This window comes from Antechinus flavipes, chromosome 2 (assembly GCF_016432865.1).
Source record: "Antechinus flavipes isolate AdamAnt ecotype Samford, QLD, Australia chromosome 2, AdamAnt_v2, whole genome shotgun sequence".
NCBI lineage: Eukaryota > Metazoa > Chordata > Mammalia > Dasyuromorphia > Dasyuridae > Antechinus > Antechinus flavipes.
In genome coordinates this window covers 226,548,565-226,569,799 of record NC_067399.1, presented here as the reverse complement: position 1 = coordinate 226,569,799, position 21,235 = coordinate 226,548,565, and the positions used below count along the sequence as shown (strand labels likewise).

At 33.8% G+C, this 21,235-nt stretch overlaps 1 protein-coding gene across 8 annotated transcripts in view; it reads right to left on the bottom strand.

Moving 5' to 3' along the window:
• The window catches only part of DTNB (dystrobrevin beta), a 361,849-nt gene that overhangs the window by 256,293 nt on the left and 84,321 nt on the right, over positions 1-21,235 (bottom strand). For all 8 annotated transcript variants that reach the window (XM_051976347.1, XM_051976345.1, XM_051976351.1 and 5 more), the window contains exon 4: positions 15,939-16,152. In XM_051976347.1, coding sequence (XP_051832307.1) covers positions 15,939-16,152 — 214 coding nt within the window. The remainder of the gene's footprint in view (positions 1-15,938; positions 16,153-21,235) is intronic.

Sequence of the window (21,235 nt, the reverse complement as noted above, 5' to 3'; positions counted from 1 at the left end):
TCTACAAACCCATGGGATATTGCCTGTAGAATTTCCTCTGATTAGTGAAACTTGTTATCAAGATGAAATCTTTTAGGATTATAACTGATACTGTTTTAAGTTTTGAATTTGAGAATGATTATCTCAATTAAGTTAGTAACTCACAATTTGACATAAATACCAGTAAGTTACAGAAACAGATTCCTGAGTTGGCTATAAGGTGGGATTATTAGCTATCATAATCAGGCCCCTGCTTTTTTCTCTTATAGCAAATTTATATAATCAGAGTAAGTAGTCAATAGAAACCATAAGCAAAGTTTAAGATGTAATATGTTGCTGCTTTCAATCTGAAAATATGTAGTCATTACATTTTATAATTGGGTAAATAAGCAATTTGGCCTAGTCATCTATCTGTGGCTATATATATGAAATAAGGTTTTTAAAGGACTTTATGTAATGTAAAAACAATTGATACAATTATCTGTGGCACCCCACGTTGGGCACCAAAATGTGGTGATTTTCTTCTTTTAAAATAATATGATTCTCTCTGGGGGAGAGCAGGTTTCTCGGGGAGGTTTTCTGGAGGTAGCCTTAGTATCAGTTCAGATCAATAATTACCCCAAATGCAACCAGGTGATAAAAGTTCAGATCTTTTATTGTCTCCAATATAGCCTAGTTAGCTTTGAGGCCTATCTCTCTGCTTGGTTCCAAGAGCTCTTGCAGATTGTCCTTTACTTCTTCCTCTGTTTTCTTCAGCCATCAGCCAACCAAATGGAAAATGGAATGAATCCCTCGCCTCTGAGAGAGAGCTTCTGGCTCTCAATCTCCCAGAGTGCTCTGCGTCTGTCCCAGCATGCTCCTCTCCAATCTAATTCAGCTCAACTCTCTACTCATAGCTTCTTCACTCTGAAAAACGTTCTTGACTGGCCCATTGAAGCTCTATTTATGCTCCTTTGAGAGAGAGAGGGATTGTGGGATGTGAGAGAGAGAGGAATTATGGGTTTTTTCCCAGAGTGCTCTCTGGCCCTAAGAGCTTCAAGGCAGGTATGAATTCAGAAAGTTACACAGTTAACTTTTTGAATCTCCCATACTTGTGAATTCCAATGAGTAAAGGTATAAACACAAGCACTGTATCAATTAGTCCTACTTAGTACCTTGTTTCAGGTTCTGGCCCAAAACATCTCAACTCTAATGACTTAACAATTTGTAAAGATTCCAACACCTGTTATTTTATTGATTATTGAAACTAAAGCTGAAACATCTTTTGTAAGGTTTAGAAAAAAGGATTTTAGTGTATTCAAGTTTTCTTGAATGTAACTTATGGAATTTTTTATTATATCAATGGTAAAGTCACTTTTATTTAAAATTTTTACTAATGTGGGAATAATATTTGTTTGTATAGTGTCCTGTGGAACAAATTTTTTGTTTTGAATAATTTCTATTGAAAAGTTACTGGCCAATCTATTGGCCTCTCCCATTCCAATCCTACAACAGACCCTGGTAAAAGAGGGGGAATATTTTCTTCCCCAATTCTGAATGGTATATATAAAATAATATATGTGTATATGTATACACACATAAATACTAGTAGAGAGGCTCCATCTATGTCTCATGCCGAAGTCTGGGTTAATCTCTATATCACTATCCTGCTTTTGACAGGTAAATGAGACTTGTTAGTGAAGGATTTTGTGAATACCTCTGTTATTCTGATAGGATTCCCCCTTTCTGAAAACTGCTTTTGGATTATAATGTAGTCTCTATTAAAAGAGATGATACCTAACTAACTATTTTTTTAATTTAATAACTTTTTATTGACAGAACCCATGCCAGGGTAATTTTTTACAGCATTATCCCTTGCATTTACTTCTGTTCCGATTTTTCCCCTCCTTCTCTCCATCTCCTCTCCCAGATGGCAAGTAGTCCTTTATATGTTAAATAGGTTACAGTATATCTTAGATACAATATATGTGTGCAGAACTGAACAGTTCTCTTGTTGCACAGGGAGAATTGGATTCAGAAGGTATAAATAACCGGAAGAAAAACAAAAATGCAAGCAGTTTATATTCATTTCCCAGTGTTCTTTCTTTGGGTGTAGCTGCTTCTGTCTATCCTTGATCAATTGAAACTGAATTAGATCTCTTACAATATCGTTGTTGAGATATATAATGATCTCCTGGTTCTGCTCATTTCACTTAGCATCACTAACTAGGTATTTAAAGAATATTCAGGGAAGAGGTAAGCACATTTTCCAAGAATGAGGGTTCTATTCTTAAGTGTTTACCCTCTCTCTATAAGTCTCTTAGGTTTGTTTTTTCTCTAGACTTTCAGCAATTCACCTTCAAATGACTAGCACTAGATAGATGAATTGACCAGCTTGAGGGGTCTGATTAAACCCACTGGATCTTCAATCAACTCAAGCCCCTCCAAATGGGACCCTGTAGGATGATCTAGCTCAACTCACATTCTCAGCAGGAAGTAGTTTCAGTAGATGAGATCATCACCCCATATCCCAAGAAACTTTGAGTCCTGTTTGTTTAGGAAGGAACTAGAATTGGTTGGTTCTACTAACCAGTGTCTGAGTGAGTTCCCTGTAAGGAGTCCATCAATCCTGTGAAGGGAAGAAGTTACACAGGATTAATGCTACTCCTCTGCTGCAATAGTATTTGGGACTTAGGATGAGGACATGACCTTAAGATTTCAGTTAATATTACTGAAACAGAATGCCCCATAAATGATTCAGTTTGATGCTTATCAAATTATAGAATGTAGAGATTTGATGAGCCATAGACAAGTAGTTACAATAGGTATTTGGGTCCTGATAGAGAAAGGATTTTATGGAACTGTCCAATTTGAAATCATGTTTGATTTGCTACAAGGGACGTTTGGATAGATCTCTTAAGAAGATTTGGAATCAAGTCAAGGATTAAGGCAGGTGATAGACACCAATGCCTGGGAAGAATTGGTAAAATACTCTATAAGAGTCTGAACAAAAGGCAGTTTCTATATTTGTGCTATAAGTTGTCCCATGCTCAGATAGTACCGTTCCCTTTGGGTATGGAAAAACATGAATGAATTTCTCCTGTTGCCAAAATAACATTCTTGGGAAAATTGCAATGTTTTGTTCTACCTTTCTTTTTGGTGAGGAAATAAATCAGGCTATATTAGCCTCTTAGCTCTGGAAATCAATCAGTTTGTCTCTCATGGAAGAATGAAAGATTCCAAAATCTAGAGACTATAGTGGCATATACCTGTGTCTGGAATGTAACTGAGGATAGCTCTGGCAGTTTCTCAAGGGTGAGCATACCCCAACTCTGAGTGATATTGTGGAGGCAGCACTCTCAAACCTGTGTTGCCTATGAACTGAGTTGGGCCTCTGTGCATTGATCCAATTGCCTATTCCTTTTACCTTGGCCTTCCATGACATAAGAAAGACTGAATCAGAAAGAATTAAGACAAGGAGAGTAACTGATGAATTCAAGGCTAAAAAATCTAGTTCTGGATTTGGGTCATTCCTACTCTGGTGAGTAAATGTTATTGGATATGTTACACCAGAGAAGCAGTGAAGGGAATAGCAGAGTAGTTAGGTGCCACTAGCAGAATGGCATGGGAAAACAGAATGACTCTAAAAAGGTTATTGGCAAAAAAGGAAGAGGAAGCATGTTACAATTACAGGTAGTTTCACTCCTAGTACAGTCCTGTCAGAAGAATTAGCAGAGAATCCAGGGATTAATTATCCATTCTGTGTAAGGAAATCTGTGCAGGAGTTAATGGACTCCTATGAAGTGGGATGTAAAAAAATTGGCAAAATCTGAAACGTTAGAAAAGGATGTGGAAACCAAATTATTAAAAAAGAAAAAATGGGGAAATGGTGAAAAATAGATGAGCATTTATTTGGTTTCCACAATTATAAAAATTAAATTAGAGAAATGATAATTAAATTAGAAAATGGAACCCCACAAGGACATCAAGGAGTAATCAAGGGTGGAGATTAGTTATCTTCCCTTGGGCAGTGACTGACTTTTGTGTTCAGGTGTGGTGGCCTGAGATTTGAAAAGAATTTTTAGTTCTTTGCCCCTACCCCTCTGCTGTTACCTTTCCCCTTTAAGAATGGATGCTCCTTAGGAGCAGATACTAGCTATGTAATAAGGGGTGCAGATTCATGTCCTGTAACTTTTGTAATATCCAATTAATGGGGAATCAAGGGAGGGTTTGTGCTTCAGAATAGGAAATAAAATGCTGCCTTTGGAATCTAGTTGATCAGTGGAATAGGTTAAGTTCAAAGGACAAAGCAGCCAATAACTTTAAAAATCTAGTGTTTGACAAACCCAAAGACCCCAGCTTTTGGGATAAGAACTCACTATTTGACAAAAATTACTGGGAAAATTGGAAACTAATTAAACTAGGCATTGATCCACACTTAACACCGTACACCAAGATAAGGTCAAAATGGGTTCATGACCTAAGCATAAAGAATGAGATTATAAATAAATTGGAAGAGCATAGGATAGTTTACCTCTCAGACCTGTGGAAGAGGAAGGAATTTATTACCAAAGAAGAACTAGAGATCATTATTGATCACAAAATAGAAAAATTTGTACATCAAATTGAAAAGTTTTTGTACAAACAAAACTAATGCAGACAAGATTAAAAGGGAAGCAATAAACTGGGAAAATATTTTTACAGTCAAAGGTTCTGATAAAGGCCTCATTTCCAAAATATATAGAGAATTGACTCTAATTTATAAGAAATCAAGCCCTTCTCCAATTGATAAATAATCAAAGGATATGAATAGACAATTCTCAGACAGAGAAATTGAAATTATTTCTAGCCATATGAAAAGATGCTCCAAGTCATTATTAATCAGAGAGATACAAAGTAAGACAACTCTGAGATACCACTACACACTTGTCAGATTGGCTAAAATGACAGGGAAAGATAATGCAGAATGTTGGAGGGGATGCGGGAAAACTGGGACACTAATACATTTTTGGTGGAATTGTGAATACATCCAGCCATTCTGGAGAGCAATTTGGAACTATGCTCAAAAAGTTATCAAACTGTGCATACCCTTTGATCCAGCAGTGTTATTACTGGGCTTATATTCCAAAGAAATCTTTGTATGTACAAGAATGTTTGTGGCAGCCCTGTTTGTAGTGGCTAGAAACTGGAAATTGAATGGATGCCCATCAATTGGAGAATGGCTGAATAAATTGTGGTATATGAATATTATGGAATATTATTGTTTGGTAAGAAATGACCAGCAGGATGATTTCAGAAAGGCCTGGAGAGACTTACATGAACTGATGCTGTGTGAAATGAGCAGGACCAGGAGATCATTATATACTTCAACAACAGTACTATACAATGATCAATTCTGATGGACGTGGCCATCTCTAGCAAGAGATGAACCAAATCAGTTCCAATAGAGCAGTAATGAATTGAACCAGCTACACCCAGTGAAAGAACTCTGGGAGATGACTATGAACCATTACATTCAATTCCCAATCCCTATATTTTTGCCCACCTGCATTTTTGATTTCCTTCACAGGCTAATAGTACACTATTTCAAAGTCTAATTATTTTTGTACAGCAAAATAACTGTTTGGACATGCATATTTATATCGTATTTAATTTATACTTTAACATATTTAACATGTATTGGTCAACCTGCTATCTGGGGAAGGGAGTGAAAGGAAGGAGGGGAAAAAATGGAACAAAAGATTTGGCAATTGTCAATGCTAAAAAACTACCCATGCATATATCTTGTAAATAAAAAGATATATAAAGAATGTAAAATAAATGTTTCCTGCATTCATCAGTGACTCAATGGAGTTCTTGGTAAGATATTTTGTTTCTTATAGCATGAAGCAAGGAGAACCTGCACTAGAATGGTAGCAATATCAGAGAAGTGAATAAGTGTAGCCAACAGAAGTTCTAAAGCTGAAACTGACAGTTCTTGGCAACAGATTAGATGGGAATGGGGAATCCAAGTTGACTCCTAGGTTTCAAGTTTGAGGAACTGAGAGGGTGATGTGGTGTACTACAGTAAAGAGTAGTTAGGACTACGGAGTGGGAAGGAAGAAAGATATGAAGAAAAATAACATTTCAGTCATACTGAGTTTAAGATGTCTACTGGACATCCAGTTCAATATGTCTGAAAGGCATTTAGATATGTGAAATTTAAAATCAATAGAAAGGATAATAGATACAAGAAGCATTAAGCATAGAAGTAGGGTAGGTAGATATGAAAATCATTAGTATAGAAGGGGCAATTAAATCTATGAGAGTTGATGTGATATAGAGGGAAAAAGAAGGTGGCCCAGGACAGAACACTGAGGGGACCTATGGTTAGAGGATATGATCTAGATGAGAATCCAACAAAAGGGACAGAAAAACAGGAGTCAGGTAGTAGGAGAATCAGGAGAGAGAGAGATCCTAAGAACCTAGAGAGAAGAAAATACCAAGAAGGAATGAATATTCCAACAACGTCAAAGGCAAGAGAATAAGAAGAAAGAAAAAGGTCATCAGATTTGGCATCTAAAAAATCATTGGTAATTTTTGAAAAAGCTGTTTCAGTAGAATGATAAGGTCAGAAGTTGGATTGTAAGAAGTTAAAGAGTAAAGGAGAGAGAAAGAAATCTATACTATTGTAGGTGGCCTTTTTGACAAGTTAAGTTGCAAAGGGCAGAAGAAATATACAATATTTAATGGGGATGAAAGGATCAAATAAGGATTTTTTTCAGTTTGAGAGAGACAGGTATATTTGTAGACAATAAAAAATGAGTCAGTAGAGAGGGTGAGATAAAATAACTGAATGAGAATGAAAGAGGGGCAATCTGTTAAAGGAGACAGGATGGAATGCAGGAATTATTTAATTTTTATCTTTTCTATCTTCTAGTGCCCAGCACAGTGTCTGGCACAATTTTTCTTGAATTAAATATCACTAAATTGGGCAGCCCTCAGGATTAAGCAACAATTCATAATAAAATAATAATAATTGTATTTATATAGCATTTTAAAGTTTGCAAAGCACTTAACAATCATTTTTTCATTTAATCTTCACAAAAACCCTGTGTAATATCTGTATTTTCCAGATGAGGAAACTGAGGCAAGGGAAAGATTCAGTGACTTGCCCAAGGTCACAAAAGCTAGGAAGTATCTAAGACGGGCTTTGATCTCACTTATTTCTGACACCAAATTCAGTGCTTTATACACAGCATCAGAAGCTTTTTATTACCTATTCACACTCATATTACTAGCAAATTACTGTTTTTAAGACAGCAGTAAAGTAATACAGTAGTAATGTATGTTATCAAAGGGGCTCACATTCTTATAAAGAGTTTATAACAGATTTAACTGAATTAGAAAAAAATCAAAAGATCTTTGGAGTCTTTCTTTTCTGGAAACATTAAAATACTTCTAGCACTAATTCTAACATTACCATTTATTTATAAGACAGCTTTGGGGGGTGTAGATGGGAAAGAAGGGATAGTAACCATGTTTATTTTTGGCAATAAAGGAAATTAAAGCTAAAGAAATTAAATGAAGCTATTATTTCAGGTTTCCTCTGGGACTTTATTTTATTACTACCTTGCTCATTCTTGGCACCTTCAATTTCTCCCTATGTTAGCTTAATTCCTTCTGCCTAAAAAATATAATTAGATTTCACCATTCAAAAAAAGCTAATATAACAACCACTATCTTATCTTTGCTTTGCTCTCAAGGCAATTATGTGGTATAGTGGAGAAAGGCTGGGTCTGGAGTCAGAAGACCTAAGTTCAAATCCCATCTTAGACATTTACTATCTTTGTGATTCTAGTGAAGTCACCTGACCTCTCTTTGCCTTGGTTTTCTCAACTGAAAAATGAGGATAAAAATAGCATCTACCTTCAATGAGATAATACTTGTAAAGTGCCAGCATAGTACCTGGAACAGAGTAGGGACTATATAAATACTAGCTATTATTACTATTTTCTCTCTCCATTTCAATGCTAGATTTCCATTAATCTGGGATTTGAACCTAGATCCCCTGACTTTTAATCTAGTGCTCTTTACCTGTACTATTATTTAATTCAATAAATTCAACCAACATTAATTAAGTTTCAATAGAATTCTGGGTATGGAAGTAAAGTTGTAGATTTCTAAGGACTTTAAGTGCTTCTTGATTAATGGAAACTTGACTCAGAAAGAGACTTTTTCTTTTGCTGGGTAAGAGAAGTATGAAGACTATATATGAATACTTTAGCTGTAGATAGCACTAAATTGAAAGGACAACCTAAAATTTTATCTGTAGCATCTACTTTTCATGTGATCTTGACAAATAATAAATTCCTGGATCAGTTTCCTCATGTGTAAAATGAGGGGAATAGAGCAAATAATTTATGAAGGTCCTATCTAGCTCTACATATATATGTACATCTAAGGAAACATGGAGCTGACTGTCCAAGTTTGGTAAATGTATTGGTTAATTTTGCTGAACTGCTTTTTTTTCTTATTCACTTTTTAAGAAGTTCTTTGATGTTACCCTTGTCAGAGGAATGGGAAGGAATATATCAATCAATAAGCATTTATTAAGTACCTATTATAACTATTTTATACCATGTTCTGTGTTAAGCACTGGAAAATAAAGATGATAAAAATCAACTAAAATATTAAAAAGAAAATGTATATGCAAAATGTATTAGTAAAAATATGCTAGGCCTGTGGTAGAGCCTTTTGAGCTTATATTGCTCTGCTCAGCCATAACTGGATAAATTGTATCCTGACCCCAATATAATGATGTCATTTTGGTCCTCTTTGAGAACAAAGGACAACCACCAAACATTACCAAAACAAAAGAAATTTCAGGAAAAACAATGTTTTTAATATATAAAAACTAAGTTTTTTTATAAATCATATTTTGGGATATCAAAAGGACTGCTTAGTTATCATAGAAGGATGCCTACAGAATTAAGAATAAAAACCTCATTTGATATGAGAAATGTTGATGCTACTTGCAACTACCACTGTAATTGAAATGATGCTTAGCAAATGATATGCATAACAGCTTCAAATGGTTCAACTTGCAAATAAAATTGTGAGAAAAGTCAATTACCCGTATGTCTAAAGACATCTGGAATCAATTAATCAAGAAACTAAAAACTCCCTATTTTGTACTGGAAGTGAATGAAATAAAGGAAAGATGTAATTAAAGATGTTCAGTTTATTATAGATGTACATTGTTGAAATTGATGGTAGCTTAGAAAAGGTGTTTTTTTTTTTTTTTTACTTTTCACATCCATTTATGGTAATATGTATCAAGATAAATTTTCAAAAGATAAAAATTTTAAATGAAAATGCTATGCAACATACATATAACATACATAGTAATTATGCCCTTATGGAACTGAACTGTTGTCTGGATTGACTTTGAATTGCTAGTGCTTAGCACAATTCTGGTATATTGTATATATGTGCTTAAAAGCACCTCTTGACCAAAATATGTAACTACAAGCATTAGTTTAAATGTGATCCTTTGTGTGAAATGATTGTCATTATTATTTGCATAGAAAAATGTGAGTGTGGGGCAGCTAGGTGGTGCAGTGGATAGAGCACCAGCCCTGAAGTCAGGAGGACCTGAGTTCAAATCTGGCCTCAGACACTTAACACTTCCTAGCTGTGTGACCTTGGGCAAGATTTTGGGTTATTTTGGGTTATTGCTTAACCCCAAATGCCTTAGGGAAAAAAAAGAAAAGAAGGAGGGAAAAAGGGAAGGAGGGAGGGAGGAAAGGTCAGAAAGGAAGAAAGATGTGAATTATTATAAATAACCAATTTTGTATAAACATTCCATTTAAAAAGCAAACTTTTTAAAATCATATAACAAAATACACAAGTTTTCTCATGTAAAACACATAATACTATCTAATTTAGAGAAATTAAAAACTTTCGCTATAATACAAGATAAAACAATTCATTTTTACAAATAAAAATTTCCTCCAGAAATGGGTATTTAACTACTACTCTGTTAGAATAGAAAATGGTGTTCTCTAACTAAGTCAATGCAAGGTCTTCTAATTTATTCCCTAATCAAGAATGATCAAATGACAACATAAATGTGTTAAAGGTATTGGTAATAAATGTGCCAAATAATATTGTTGAGATTTCTCAATTGAAAAAATGCCAGAAATGAAACAGAAATAAAGACCTATTTATTAATCTCTTTACCTGTCTAATTCTCACTTTATGTTGAAGGTCCAAATATTTCTAAATGTGAATGGTTGAAGAACTTATTTGTCACAGATAAATATATTTGGTCTTATTCTATCTGAACAAGAACTGTTAACAATGAAATAATAATTTAAGCCCCCAAATCTTATATTTTGACTAAAGGTAAATAAAGAGTATTCTGGTTTATCATACAAAGCAATAAAATTTATCACTAAGAGCTTCTTATTTTCATAAAAGGGCTTTTCTGATGTTACTGTAAAGATAAAATATCAGTTTCAACACAATGGTACCATGTATTTAGAGAAATGAAATCTGAAAAGCAATCATTCATTTCATTAATAATATTATTAGTATGGTTATTTTTACAGATTAAAAATATGGAAATCATAAAGAATTTTATCAATTAAAAATTCATGTTATCTTTACTTTAATAATATTTTTGAAATTTATATAGTATAAAAATTAACTTCTTGATTTTATTTGAAGTTTATTACTGATAGACTAGATACTAGATACTTAGTAAATCTTTGGCCATTTTGATTCATAAATAGATGTAATAAGAAGCTCCCTTCCTTCTACTTCAGAAGGAGGGTGCTATAAACTTGAACTTGGGTTTAAATGTGAAATCTTTGCCCAATAAATAATTTGACACATTACTCAAAGAAATGAACCTTAAATATCTAGACATTCTCACTATAAATGAAATCATAAAACAGAAAGCAGAAGGATGATTCATAGGATCTCCATAGAAAAGGAATTAAAGAAGTTGACAGAATTAGTTTTACTCTCTGTCCCATAAAATAATTTCACCATTTCATATTTCAGTACTTATAAATACTGGCAAAAAGACCACTAAATAAATAATTATAGCTTAGGTATCAACATCAGCTATCAGCTGCAGAGGATGAAAAAGATAAGGAAATTAAAAGGTGGGTCCTAATTAGTTAAAGTAATTAGAGCCTCTGTTGGTCTCATATATATTCAGATTTACACTATTCAAAATTTTAATTAGGTCAAATATGGTAAATGGTTCTGGCATAACTGAAATGGTACTGATTTGAGTAATGAAAGATAATGGAACCTAGAAAAGTCTAAGGAAGTTCCAGATGTATTTATTTGACAGGAGGTAAAAATGCTACTGAAGAGAACAGAAATAGGGAAAAGAAATGGATGAGATGGAATATACAAAAAGAACTGTTGTGGTAAGAGGTGACACAATAGGTAAAAAATGCTGATAGTTCAAGTCATAATTATATCTGAATGATGCAAAGGTAACAAAAGTGTGAAAAAATCAGACAAAACTGACTAGGGAAAAAAATCAACAACTACAGTTGTATTACTACTCTCCTATCTATAAAATGTTTCCTTTAAGAATCTGCTATACATACACTGCAGATATTCTTGATAAGGATATCATAGGGAAAAAATAGCACATAATATTATTGTCCCCATACTTTTGACTAGACAATATGGAGAATACAAGATTCCTCTGTGTTTAGTTTGATTACAGAAAAGCCTTACATTTTCTAAATATGTTCTTTATCTTCACAGGAATCTCCAATCTCTCAATCCCTCAGGATTGAGATCATACTGGTTCTAACTAACTTTACTTTCCTCCCTTTCCAATATGAACCTTCAAAAGTTAACTAGTTCACCTGTACATTGTCTTATCCAATTTCCTTCTTTGTCCTTTTAATTCTCCTGACTAGCCAAAACCCAATCCTACCAACATTCTCCTTTCCACACATGTTGTCAAACAGAGTTGGAAGAAATCAAACCAAATGAGTCCACTTTCAATGTATGCTGTCAATCTCAACTGGGTCCTCACCATAGCAAAGTAATTCTTTTATTTCTCTTTGATCTATCTAAATAAAATTTATTTTATTTCTCTTTGATCTCTCTATCCCTCTCCCTACAAAGGCCATTCTGTAATTTTTTTCTTCAAATCTACTATACTACTATCCTTTTGTCAGGTCTTGATTTATATTTTACTAAGAAAATTTTTTAAATCTAAGGGGCAAGTAAATTAAGTCTACTAGAAATCTCCACGGGAAAGGCAAAGCCAGCATGGACCAGGTAAGTCAAAACACAAGCTTCTTATAATCACCTATTCTCACCTCTAAGGGAAAAATCCTGTGAACCTGAAACCATGAGTACTGGGAATAGCTCTAGATCACTGTGTTTTGACCCTGGATCATCAAGTGGAGCAATCACTGGGGAGAACAAACCTACATTTTTCAATACCACTATACCAACTATTGACCAAGTGTTATTGGCAAAAAGGTGCCAGAATGTTAACAGTGGCAGCCCTCACTCATACCACTGGTCCTGCTTCTAGCATAGTCCCCATACCATCATTTCAGGAAGTAACCATTATGAGTAGAAATGTGACCTCACAATATTAACACTGTTCTACTTCCTCAGAAGTCACAGCTACTAAGACCAAGAAAAGAAAATTCTTACTCCCTAAGTCTTTCATATTGTCAAATGGTACAATAGATATGATTCTATCAGTAGAAAAAACATCAAAAAAAATTCATTACCTTCTGCTTTGCTACTGCATCATAAAGACTAGAAATTCTCTTATCTGGTTTGCGTCCCAAAGTTCCAATATATGTTCTCTCTCCCATTAGAATGTAAACTCCTTGAAAGCAGGAATTGTCTTAATTTTTACATTTGCATGTCCAGCACTTAACTCATAGTACTGTGAACACAGCAAGTATTTAATAAAAACTTTGTTATTTATTAAAAACATTTAATAAGTACTTATCAGGTGCCAGTCACTATGCTAGATACTACTACGATATGAATTCAAAATGTAAATAGTACCTGAACTAAAGGGGCTTATATTCAGTTAAAGAAAAAATTACATACATATAGATAAATCCATACAAAATATTTACAAAATAATTTCAAAGGGGAAATGTAAATAGAAGGAATCAGAAAAGACTTCATGTAAGAGTTAGCACTTGAAGGAACACTGAAAGGAATCTAGGAACTCCAACAGGAGAAGTGAAAGAAGAGGAAATTCCAGGAACAGGAGATAATACCTGTGCAAAGATGGCAAGTCACCTATGGAGAACAGATTATTGACCATTCTATCAGAAACATGGAACATATTATGGAGACTAATGTGAAATCACCCTAGGAAAATGGAGCTAAAAAAGATTTCTAGAGGTCATCTAGTATAAGCTTGCTATTTTTAAGATAAGAAAATGAAGATCCAGAATAATAAAGGTCAAAAGTCACAAAAGTAGTGACAGAGCCAGGACTAGAGCACAAATTCTTGGAATTTGGCACATAGCTTGGAGGTAGAGACAAATTGTAAAGGGTTTCAAATACCAAATATCCTAGAAGGAATTGTTATTGTTATTGTTGCTGCTGAGTCATTTCAGTCAAGTTTAACATTTTATGACCCTATTGGAGGTTTTTTAGGCACAGATATAGAAGTGGTTTGCCATTTTCTTCTGTAGCTCATTTTACAGATGAGAAACTGGGCAAATAGGATGAAGTGACTTTCCCAGGGTCAAACAGCTGGTAAATATTGAACTCATGAAAATAAGTCTCCCTGATTCCAAGTCCAATATTCTATCCATTGCATCACCTGGCTGACTGTATAGAGATCTACTAAAGATTCTTCATCATAAAAGACATAATAAATAAAGTCTATACTTTGTTGCTGATGCTAAGTCATTTCAATCAAATTTAATGCTTTACGTCCCTATTTGAAGTCTTCTTGGCAAAGATATTAGAGTAGTTTGCCATTTCCTTCTCTAACTCATTTTACAGATGAAGAAACTGAGGATTAAGTGATTTGTCCAAGGTCATAATACATATCTAAAGCAGATTTGAAATGAAGAAGATGAGATTTCCTAATTTCAGGCTGAGCACTCTACCCTCTATGTCACCCAGTTGCTTCAGCCTGAACTTTGGGAATAAATATTTTGCACTGGAGAAACTAATAAAATCAATCTCTGTGTATATATTTGTTATGCAGGAACAAGTATTTATAAAGCATCTACTATATGTCAGGTAATTGATTAATGTTTATAAATATTATCTCATATGATCTTCACAACAACCTTGCAAGATAGATGGGAATCAGTATTTTCATTTTAAAGTTAAGGAAAGAAATTTTACAATAGAGGCAAAGAAAGATTAAGTGGATAATTACACAAGTAGGCCCTATTTGAATTCAAGTCTTTCTATCTCCAGGTCTAGCGCCCAATACACTGGCAGCTACTTCATGCATTTTTCTCTGTACACCTTTGTCCTTCACGTTACATATCCCTACTTTCCCTTTACTCTTGCTATCTTTTCTCATTAATCAACCAAAATACATACAGAACCAAAGAACAATTTTCATTATGATTATAATTACTAAGTGATATTCTTCTGATATAGACTATAAAAGCAGATGAATAAAATATTTTCTTTTTCTTTATCTTGAAAAAACTTTAGTTGCTATTTTATATTACATGGGTCCTCATTAGATTTATTCAATGGGTCAGCAATATGAAAATGTTTCATATCCTTACTTTAGAACAACTTTTAACTAAGGTTTCTTAAGTTAAAAAATATATGTTATCAATTAAAATGAAATTACTCCTAGAGGATAAATAAAATCTGTATCCATTAAGTAAATAAAAAATAGTTTTGACATAGGGACAATCTGGCTGACTTTGTGATTAAAATTCTTTACTTTCAAAGAGCAAATTTCTATTATTTTTGATAGGAAAAAGCAAAAAAACTATGCCAAAACGATATACATCTTAATGGAAGTAACTTTAAACAAATAGTGATAAAAACTAAGTATCAAAATAATTTACCCATATGATATATTTGTCATCAAATTATAATAGCCACAATGGAATTTTACAGATGCATATAATTCTATAGGATGGTTCTACAGAGAAGGAAGCGAGAGAATGAAAGGAAAATTTTCTTTTCTTCTCCCTAGGTTCTAATGGTTAAACTTTGTCCTTTAAAAAAAAAATTATTTCTATCTTCTGAAGAATGGCCAATTTTTGTTATCACCATGAAAAATGGAGAAGGATAACCTTTTTTTAAGTTGTGGAATACAGTTTTTGTTGTTGCTGTTGTTTTACCATAAGTTTACTTTCCTAATAATATTTTTCAAAAGCTATCATTAAAATGGGCTTAAACTTAATAAATGTATCATCAGAAAACAGAACAGAAAAAGTCAGTCCAAACATTTGCTCCTGCAGAGGAGTAGAAATTCAACTGTTGTTAAACCTTCTTTCTTGAAAAGGACCATGACATCAAGGAGGTAATGCCATGACATACAAGTAAATTGGATTTCAGTGTGAGAGGGCTCTGTAAGGTTACCTTCCTCAGTATCCCCTGCAAAGTCATCTGGATCCAGTGGCCAGATGTAAATAAGGACAACTGGAGCTGGCTCTGGATGCAAGGAGAGACTTTGGTCTTTTAAGCTAAGATAAACAGGTCTCAGTTTGACTGTGTCCACAGTCATTCAGTGACTAAGGTTAGGTAGCCTTAAGGCAAAGAATGGCCTCTTTCAATGCTAGTGACCTATGTATACAATGTGTTAGAGGAAATGAAGTCATGTCTAAATTTCCCCCCATGTTTTATAACTAAAAAAGACAGATAGACAATGGCATCTACTTTTTAATTGTGCTTCTACCATTAGCAACATTTGACAAGGCCAAATTATAAAAAGGAAAATCAGCATAATTTATCAAAATGAAGCACCCAACCACTAGAGTACTAGCCTGTCATATGCTGCAATCATGAAGTTGAGGAGAAGGCTGATTGACTGTTCCACACTGATCTGGTGAGTGGAAGGCAGGCGTTTGTTCAATTGGTAGTAGATGGATGAAATGATGGTTTCCAGACGGGACACACTGATCTCAGTGTTATGTTCCAGTGTGTTAAGGCCATTGTCTCGGAAGGCTTCAATCATGTTCCAGATATCAACAAGGTGCACTAAAAATGAAGGAAAAAAAAAAAATAGCTGTCATCTAGTTTAAAGCATAGAATATGTTTCACATCAATAAGACTTGTATTTTGGATTTTAGGAAAACAGATTCAAAAAAATTCTGAGAAAATGCAGCTGATCATTCATTCATCAAGCATTTATTAAGAGGCTACCATGTTATGTGTAAGCTAGGCAATGAGGATTACAAAAAAACCCAACAAGTAATATTTATACTTAGAGAAATTTTCTTATATTCCACTGGGGAAAATGACATATATAAAGAGATAAGTTAATACAAAGCACATAAAAATGAAATATAAAGTAATTTCCAGGTTCCTGAGGAGGAGATGGTAAAGAGAATACCAACAACTGGAGGAATCTGTAAAAGATGGTGTAAGAAAAAGCACTTGAGCCCCATGAGGCTTGAAGGAAGCTAGAAATTCTAAACGGTAGAAAGGAAAAGGAAATGCATGTAGGATAATCTAGGCAAAGGCACACTATGTACAAGGAATAGCAAATAATCCAGTTTAGTTGAGATACATGAGAAAGAATGAGATAACGTGACTGTGCAAACACAGGTTGGAACCAGACTGAGAATGGCAGAGAAATTTGTATTTTATTCCAGAAACAACAAAATCTTGTCTTGCTCACAGAAAAATGACAGGGTCCCATTTTTACTTTAGGAACATCAAGGTGATAACTGTATGACAAGGATGGTGTAGGAGACAGAGATTAAAGTTTGGGGCTTGGCCAGAAGAGCCAAGTTCAGAAACTAATATGAAGGAGAAATGAGGAATGGTGTCACAGGGCTTTGTAATACAGGAAAGGTAACTCAAAACAAATGTGTAAAAATTTCTTGTAAGAAATTATGAAGTCAAGAAAAGTCCTTTTCTGAAAGGGAGGAAAAAGGAATGCAAAGGCTTAAGGAGAGAAATGAATGTTTTGCACAACATTCTGAAGAGAACAAATAAGAGTCACTCATGTTAGAATAAAGGCATCATCTGCCCATCAATTGGAGAATGGGTGAGTAAATTGTGGTATATGAACGTTATGGAATATTATTGTTCTGTAAGGAATGACCAGCAGGATGAATACAGAGAGGACTGGCAAGACTTACATGAACTGATGCTAAGTGAAACGAGCAGAACCAGAAGATCATTATATACCTCAACAATGATACTGTTTTGAGGATGTATTCTGATGGAAGTGGATCTCTTCAATAAAGAGAGTTAATTCAGTTTCAATTGATCAAAGATGGGCAGAAGCAGCTACACCCAAAGAAAGAACACTGGGAGATGAATATAAACTGCTTGCATTTTTGTTTTTCTTCCCGGGCTATTTATACCTCCTAAATTCAATTCTCCCTGTGCAACAAGAAAACTGTTCGGTTCTGCACACATATATTGTATCCAGGATATACTGTAACCTATTCAACATGTAAAGGATTGCTTGCCATCTGGGGGAGGGGGTGGAGAGAGGGAGGGGAAAAATCGGAACAAAAGTGAATGCAAGAGATAATGCTGTAAAAAATTACCCTGGCATGAGTTCTATCAATAAAAAGTTATTTAAAAAAATAGAATAAAGGCATCATCATGTAGCAGTTGCAATTAGATAACATAAATCTATATGGGACTCAATCAGTATGGCTATATTTCTTCCTCCAGAATCAATAAGAAATATGTAAAAAGGTTTCAGAAGGGAGGAAGTAAGGGTAACCTGGGCTAAGGATTGGCAAGGCATGAACAATAAGAAGTTATGGAGGCAACAGTTTTAAGAAGAGAGAAAAAAAAGGGTTCATTAAAATTATTATCTACAAGATCAAAATTAGAAAGAAAAGAAAGTGAGATCAAGCCAGGAGTGATGGGCTAGGTAGAATAACCATAAATTATTGTGAGAATGAAAAAACAGATTTAGATGTGAGGAGCAGGGAAAGATGGAAGAATAGGAAGAACTTCAGAGTTCTTCTCCAGAAGAGAAGTGAAAAACTTTTATGACAAGTGATAGTAAAATCCAAGATATGATTTTTATTATATGGAGTTGAGACAGAGTAAAAGGTACATGATACATGTCAGGAGAACTGAGAGGTTTTTGAACTTGTTGATTAGGGTGTTAGAGACTCTAAAATGAAATAATGTGGTATAAAGAATAATAAACGGGTTATCAGAGATCTTGTGGAGTCAATTAACAACCTGTCTATTTCTGGATGGGGGCTTCAAGGTCATCTACTACAACTTTCTCATTTTAAAGATTAAGAAACTGTGGTCCAAAAAAACTAAGTGATTTATTCAAGATCAGGGTTCAAATCATTGCTCTGCCTCTCACAGAACTGTGATAAGGATTAAAAAAGATAATGTCAAACTCTGTAAACTGTAAAACACTATATAAATATATGGTAATGCAAGATAAAATAATATGATTTACTAGGCATGAATGAGTAAGGAATAAAATTCTGATTATAAAATTTATACACTGAATTATCTTAGCAGATAGAGAGCCAATCTAGAAGTCAAGAAGATCTGAGTTCAAATCTTGCTTCAAGCAAGATTTTTAGTTATGCAACTCTAAGCAAGCAACTTAACCTTTCAATGCTCTATATAATTTTCCAAGACTGTAAATTACTGAGTATCTGCATTGATATAGGAGGTTCCCAATGAAATCATATGTCCAATTCCTTTTCTATTCTCTACTCCTATTCAATTTTTAGGTATAAGGAAAAACATAGTTATCAATTCCAAGGCAAACATAACCAGTTATTCATATTACTTTATATATTTTTCAAGAACAAAATCATTTTACAATCCATTTTGTCAGGACACCATAATCATTAAATACTACAACATAACACTGTATAAATACTATATAAACCTAAACATATAATTTGATAGTACAAAATGATGCTACATCATATTTTTTTCCTAGGTACAACACTAAAATAATTTAGATGCTTTGTCTACCACTGGGCAGCTACTTTATGCTAAAGTTAATATTTCATTCTTTATTTTTTCAATTCCATATACTTATCCTTTGAATTTATTCCCCTGAAAAACATTTTTAAAACATTGAAAAAAAATAAGGGAGATGTTTCACCAGCATTTCAACTGAACTTATTAAATAATTTTTATATTCAGCCAAACTTCAAAATAAGGAAAGATAAATATATATATATATATATATATATAATATATATATATATAAAAATAAGTTCTTTCTCCAACAACATCACCTTTTACTACTACTAATATGATGACAATTACTACTACAATGACAAACATATTCTTTCATAGCAATATGATCCTTGTCACTTCCTAAGATAGAAAATATAAAGATAGCAAATGAAAAGATAATTTAAATCATAAAATATAAAACACATATTTTATATTAAAGTACAAAAACTTTTACATAAAAAGATCAATTCAGCTAGGACAAAAAGGGAAGCTAAACTATTAATACATGAATAATCTTTAGAACAAATATCTAATAAAGGCATGAAATAAATTAGAAATTAATATAAATAATAAGACAGCATTCCTCACTGGATAAATGATAAGAGGTAAGAATAAGCATTTCTTAGAAGAACTACAAACTATTAACAACTGAATGTAGTCCCTTACTACTATGGGAGGCAATATGAAGTATATTTTTCCTCAGGTAATAGAAGAGATAGAAGAATCATAGGAGAAAAAAGCCACATAAGTCAAGTTCCTTGAGAGGATGGAGATCTAAGAGTATACAGACTCAAATCAGTATCAGGAGGTCAGTTGACTACAAGGGGAAAATGTTATTATCCCAAACAGAAAGTAAACATGCACAATTAGAGGTCTGTCTGGCTCACTGACCTGCTTAAGGTCAGTGTTATTTGTCTGAACAAATTTTGCTACTAAACTGGGACCAGGTGAATTTATTCCTCGCCACTTCCTCTAACTTTCAAATAGGCATAGTTTACTCTGAAATCTTGTTAACTCATTGTCTTCTCAGTTATTATTATGAGTATGAACTTTAGATAAAGATGTTATTTTATTGAATTCTGAAGAAGTGTTTACTATAAATGAATAGCCCCATTCTATCATGAAAGATAAAAAGAAAACATTAGGGGCCTATAATCAGTGAATCTCACTTGCCAAGTGCAAAAAAAAAAAAAAAGTAAGAGAAATTCTTAAACAAACAAGCGAGCTTTGAAACCAAAATGTTAATTAATTGTATATTTTTAAAAGCAAGCAACACGAAATAAAGATGAGCAGTTTTACAAATAATATTCTTTTCTATTTGTTCTCGATTTTCTGTGTTCATTAAATTCAGAATAAAACAGAAATGTAATACACTTTTCTCCTTTTGTATATACTGTTAGTTTCCCTTGACGTATTCAATAGTTTTTAATGGCTTTTTAAAAATGGTCTTTAGTCTAAAGAGATAGCCAAATGATCATCCTTTTATAATAATCTGTTGGCCTTTTTTTAAAAAAATGATTAAATTACCCAGAAACTGTAACTCTTAAACCTTTTAAAACATCACAGTTATGGCAGCCTGACTGTAATGACCGCGTATTTAAAATCAGCCGGAGTCAGGAATTCAGGTTAAGGGAAAAATCTTCAATATTTATTGAAGTGAAGAGGTGAATAAAGATTGCAATAGCAATATGGGCAAGAAAGATTGCTATAGCAATATGGGCAGCTGCGACAGGAAGCCAGCTAGCAGAGAGCAATCTGAGCTGAGCAAACTGTCGCAATAGCAATGCCAAAAGTCTCTCCTTCCCCTTCCTTTTCACTCCCCTGCCTCCACCCACCAAAATCGTCATTTCATATACAACACATCAGGACTTGCACAAAGAGTGGGCGGGGGCCATTCTTTCTCCAAGCTTATATATTAATAGATTATGGTCCAATTACTATTTAGCCTCATGTGCTTGGGACCTCAGCGCATCAACTCAAGCCTCAGCCCATTACACCTGACAAAAGGACTTTAGAAGAAAAAAAGACAGGTATGGCTTAAGATACCCTAGGAAATACTACTCTCTCAATCAAGTGCTCATGGTGAGAGAGGGGGACTCTTTACTGAAGATCCCTCAATTAAGATTGAGATTTTTACACTCCTCAA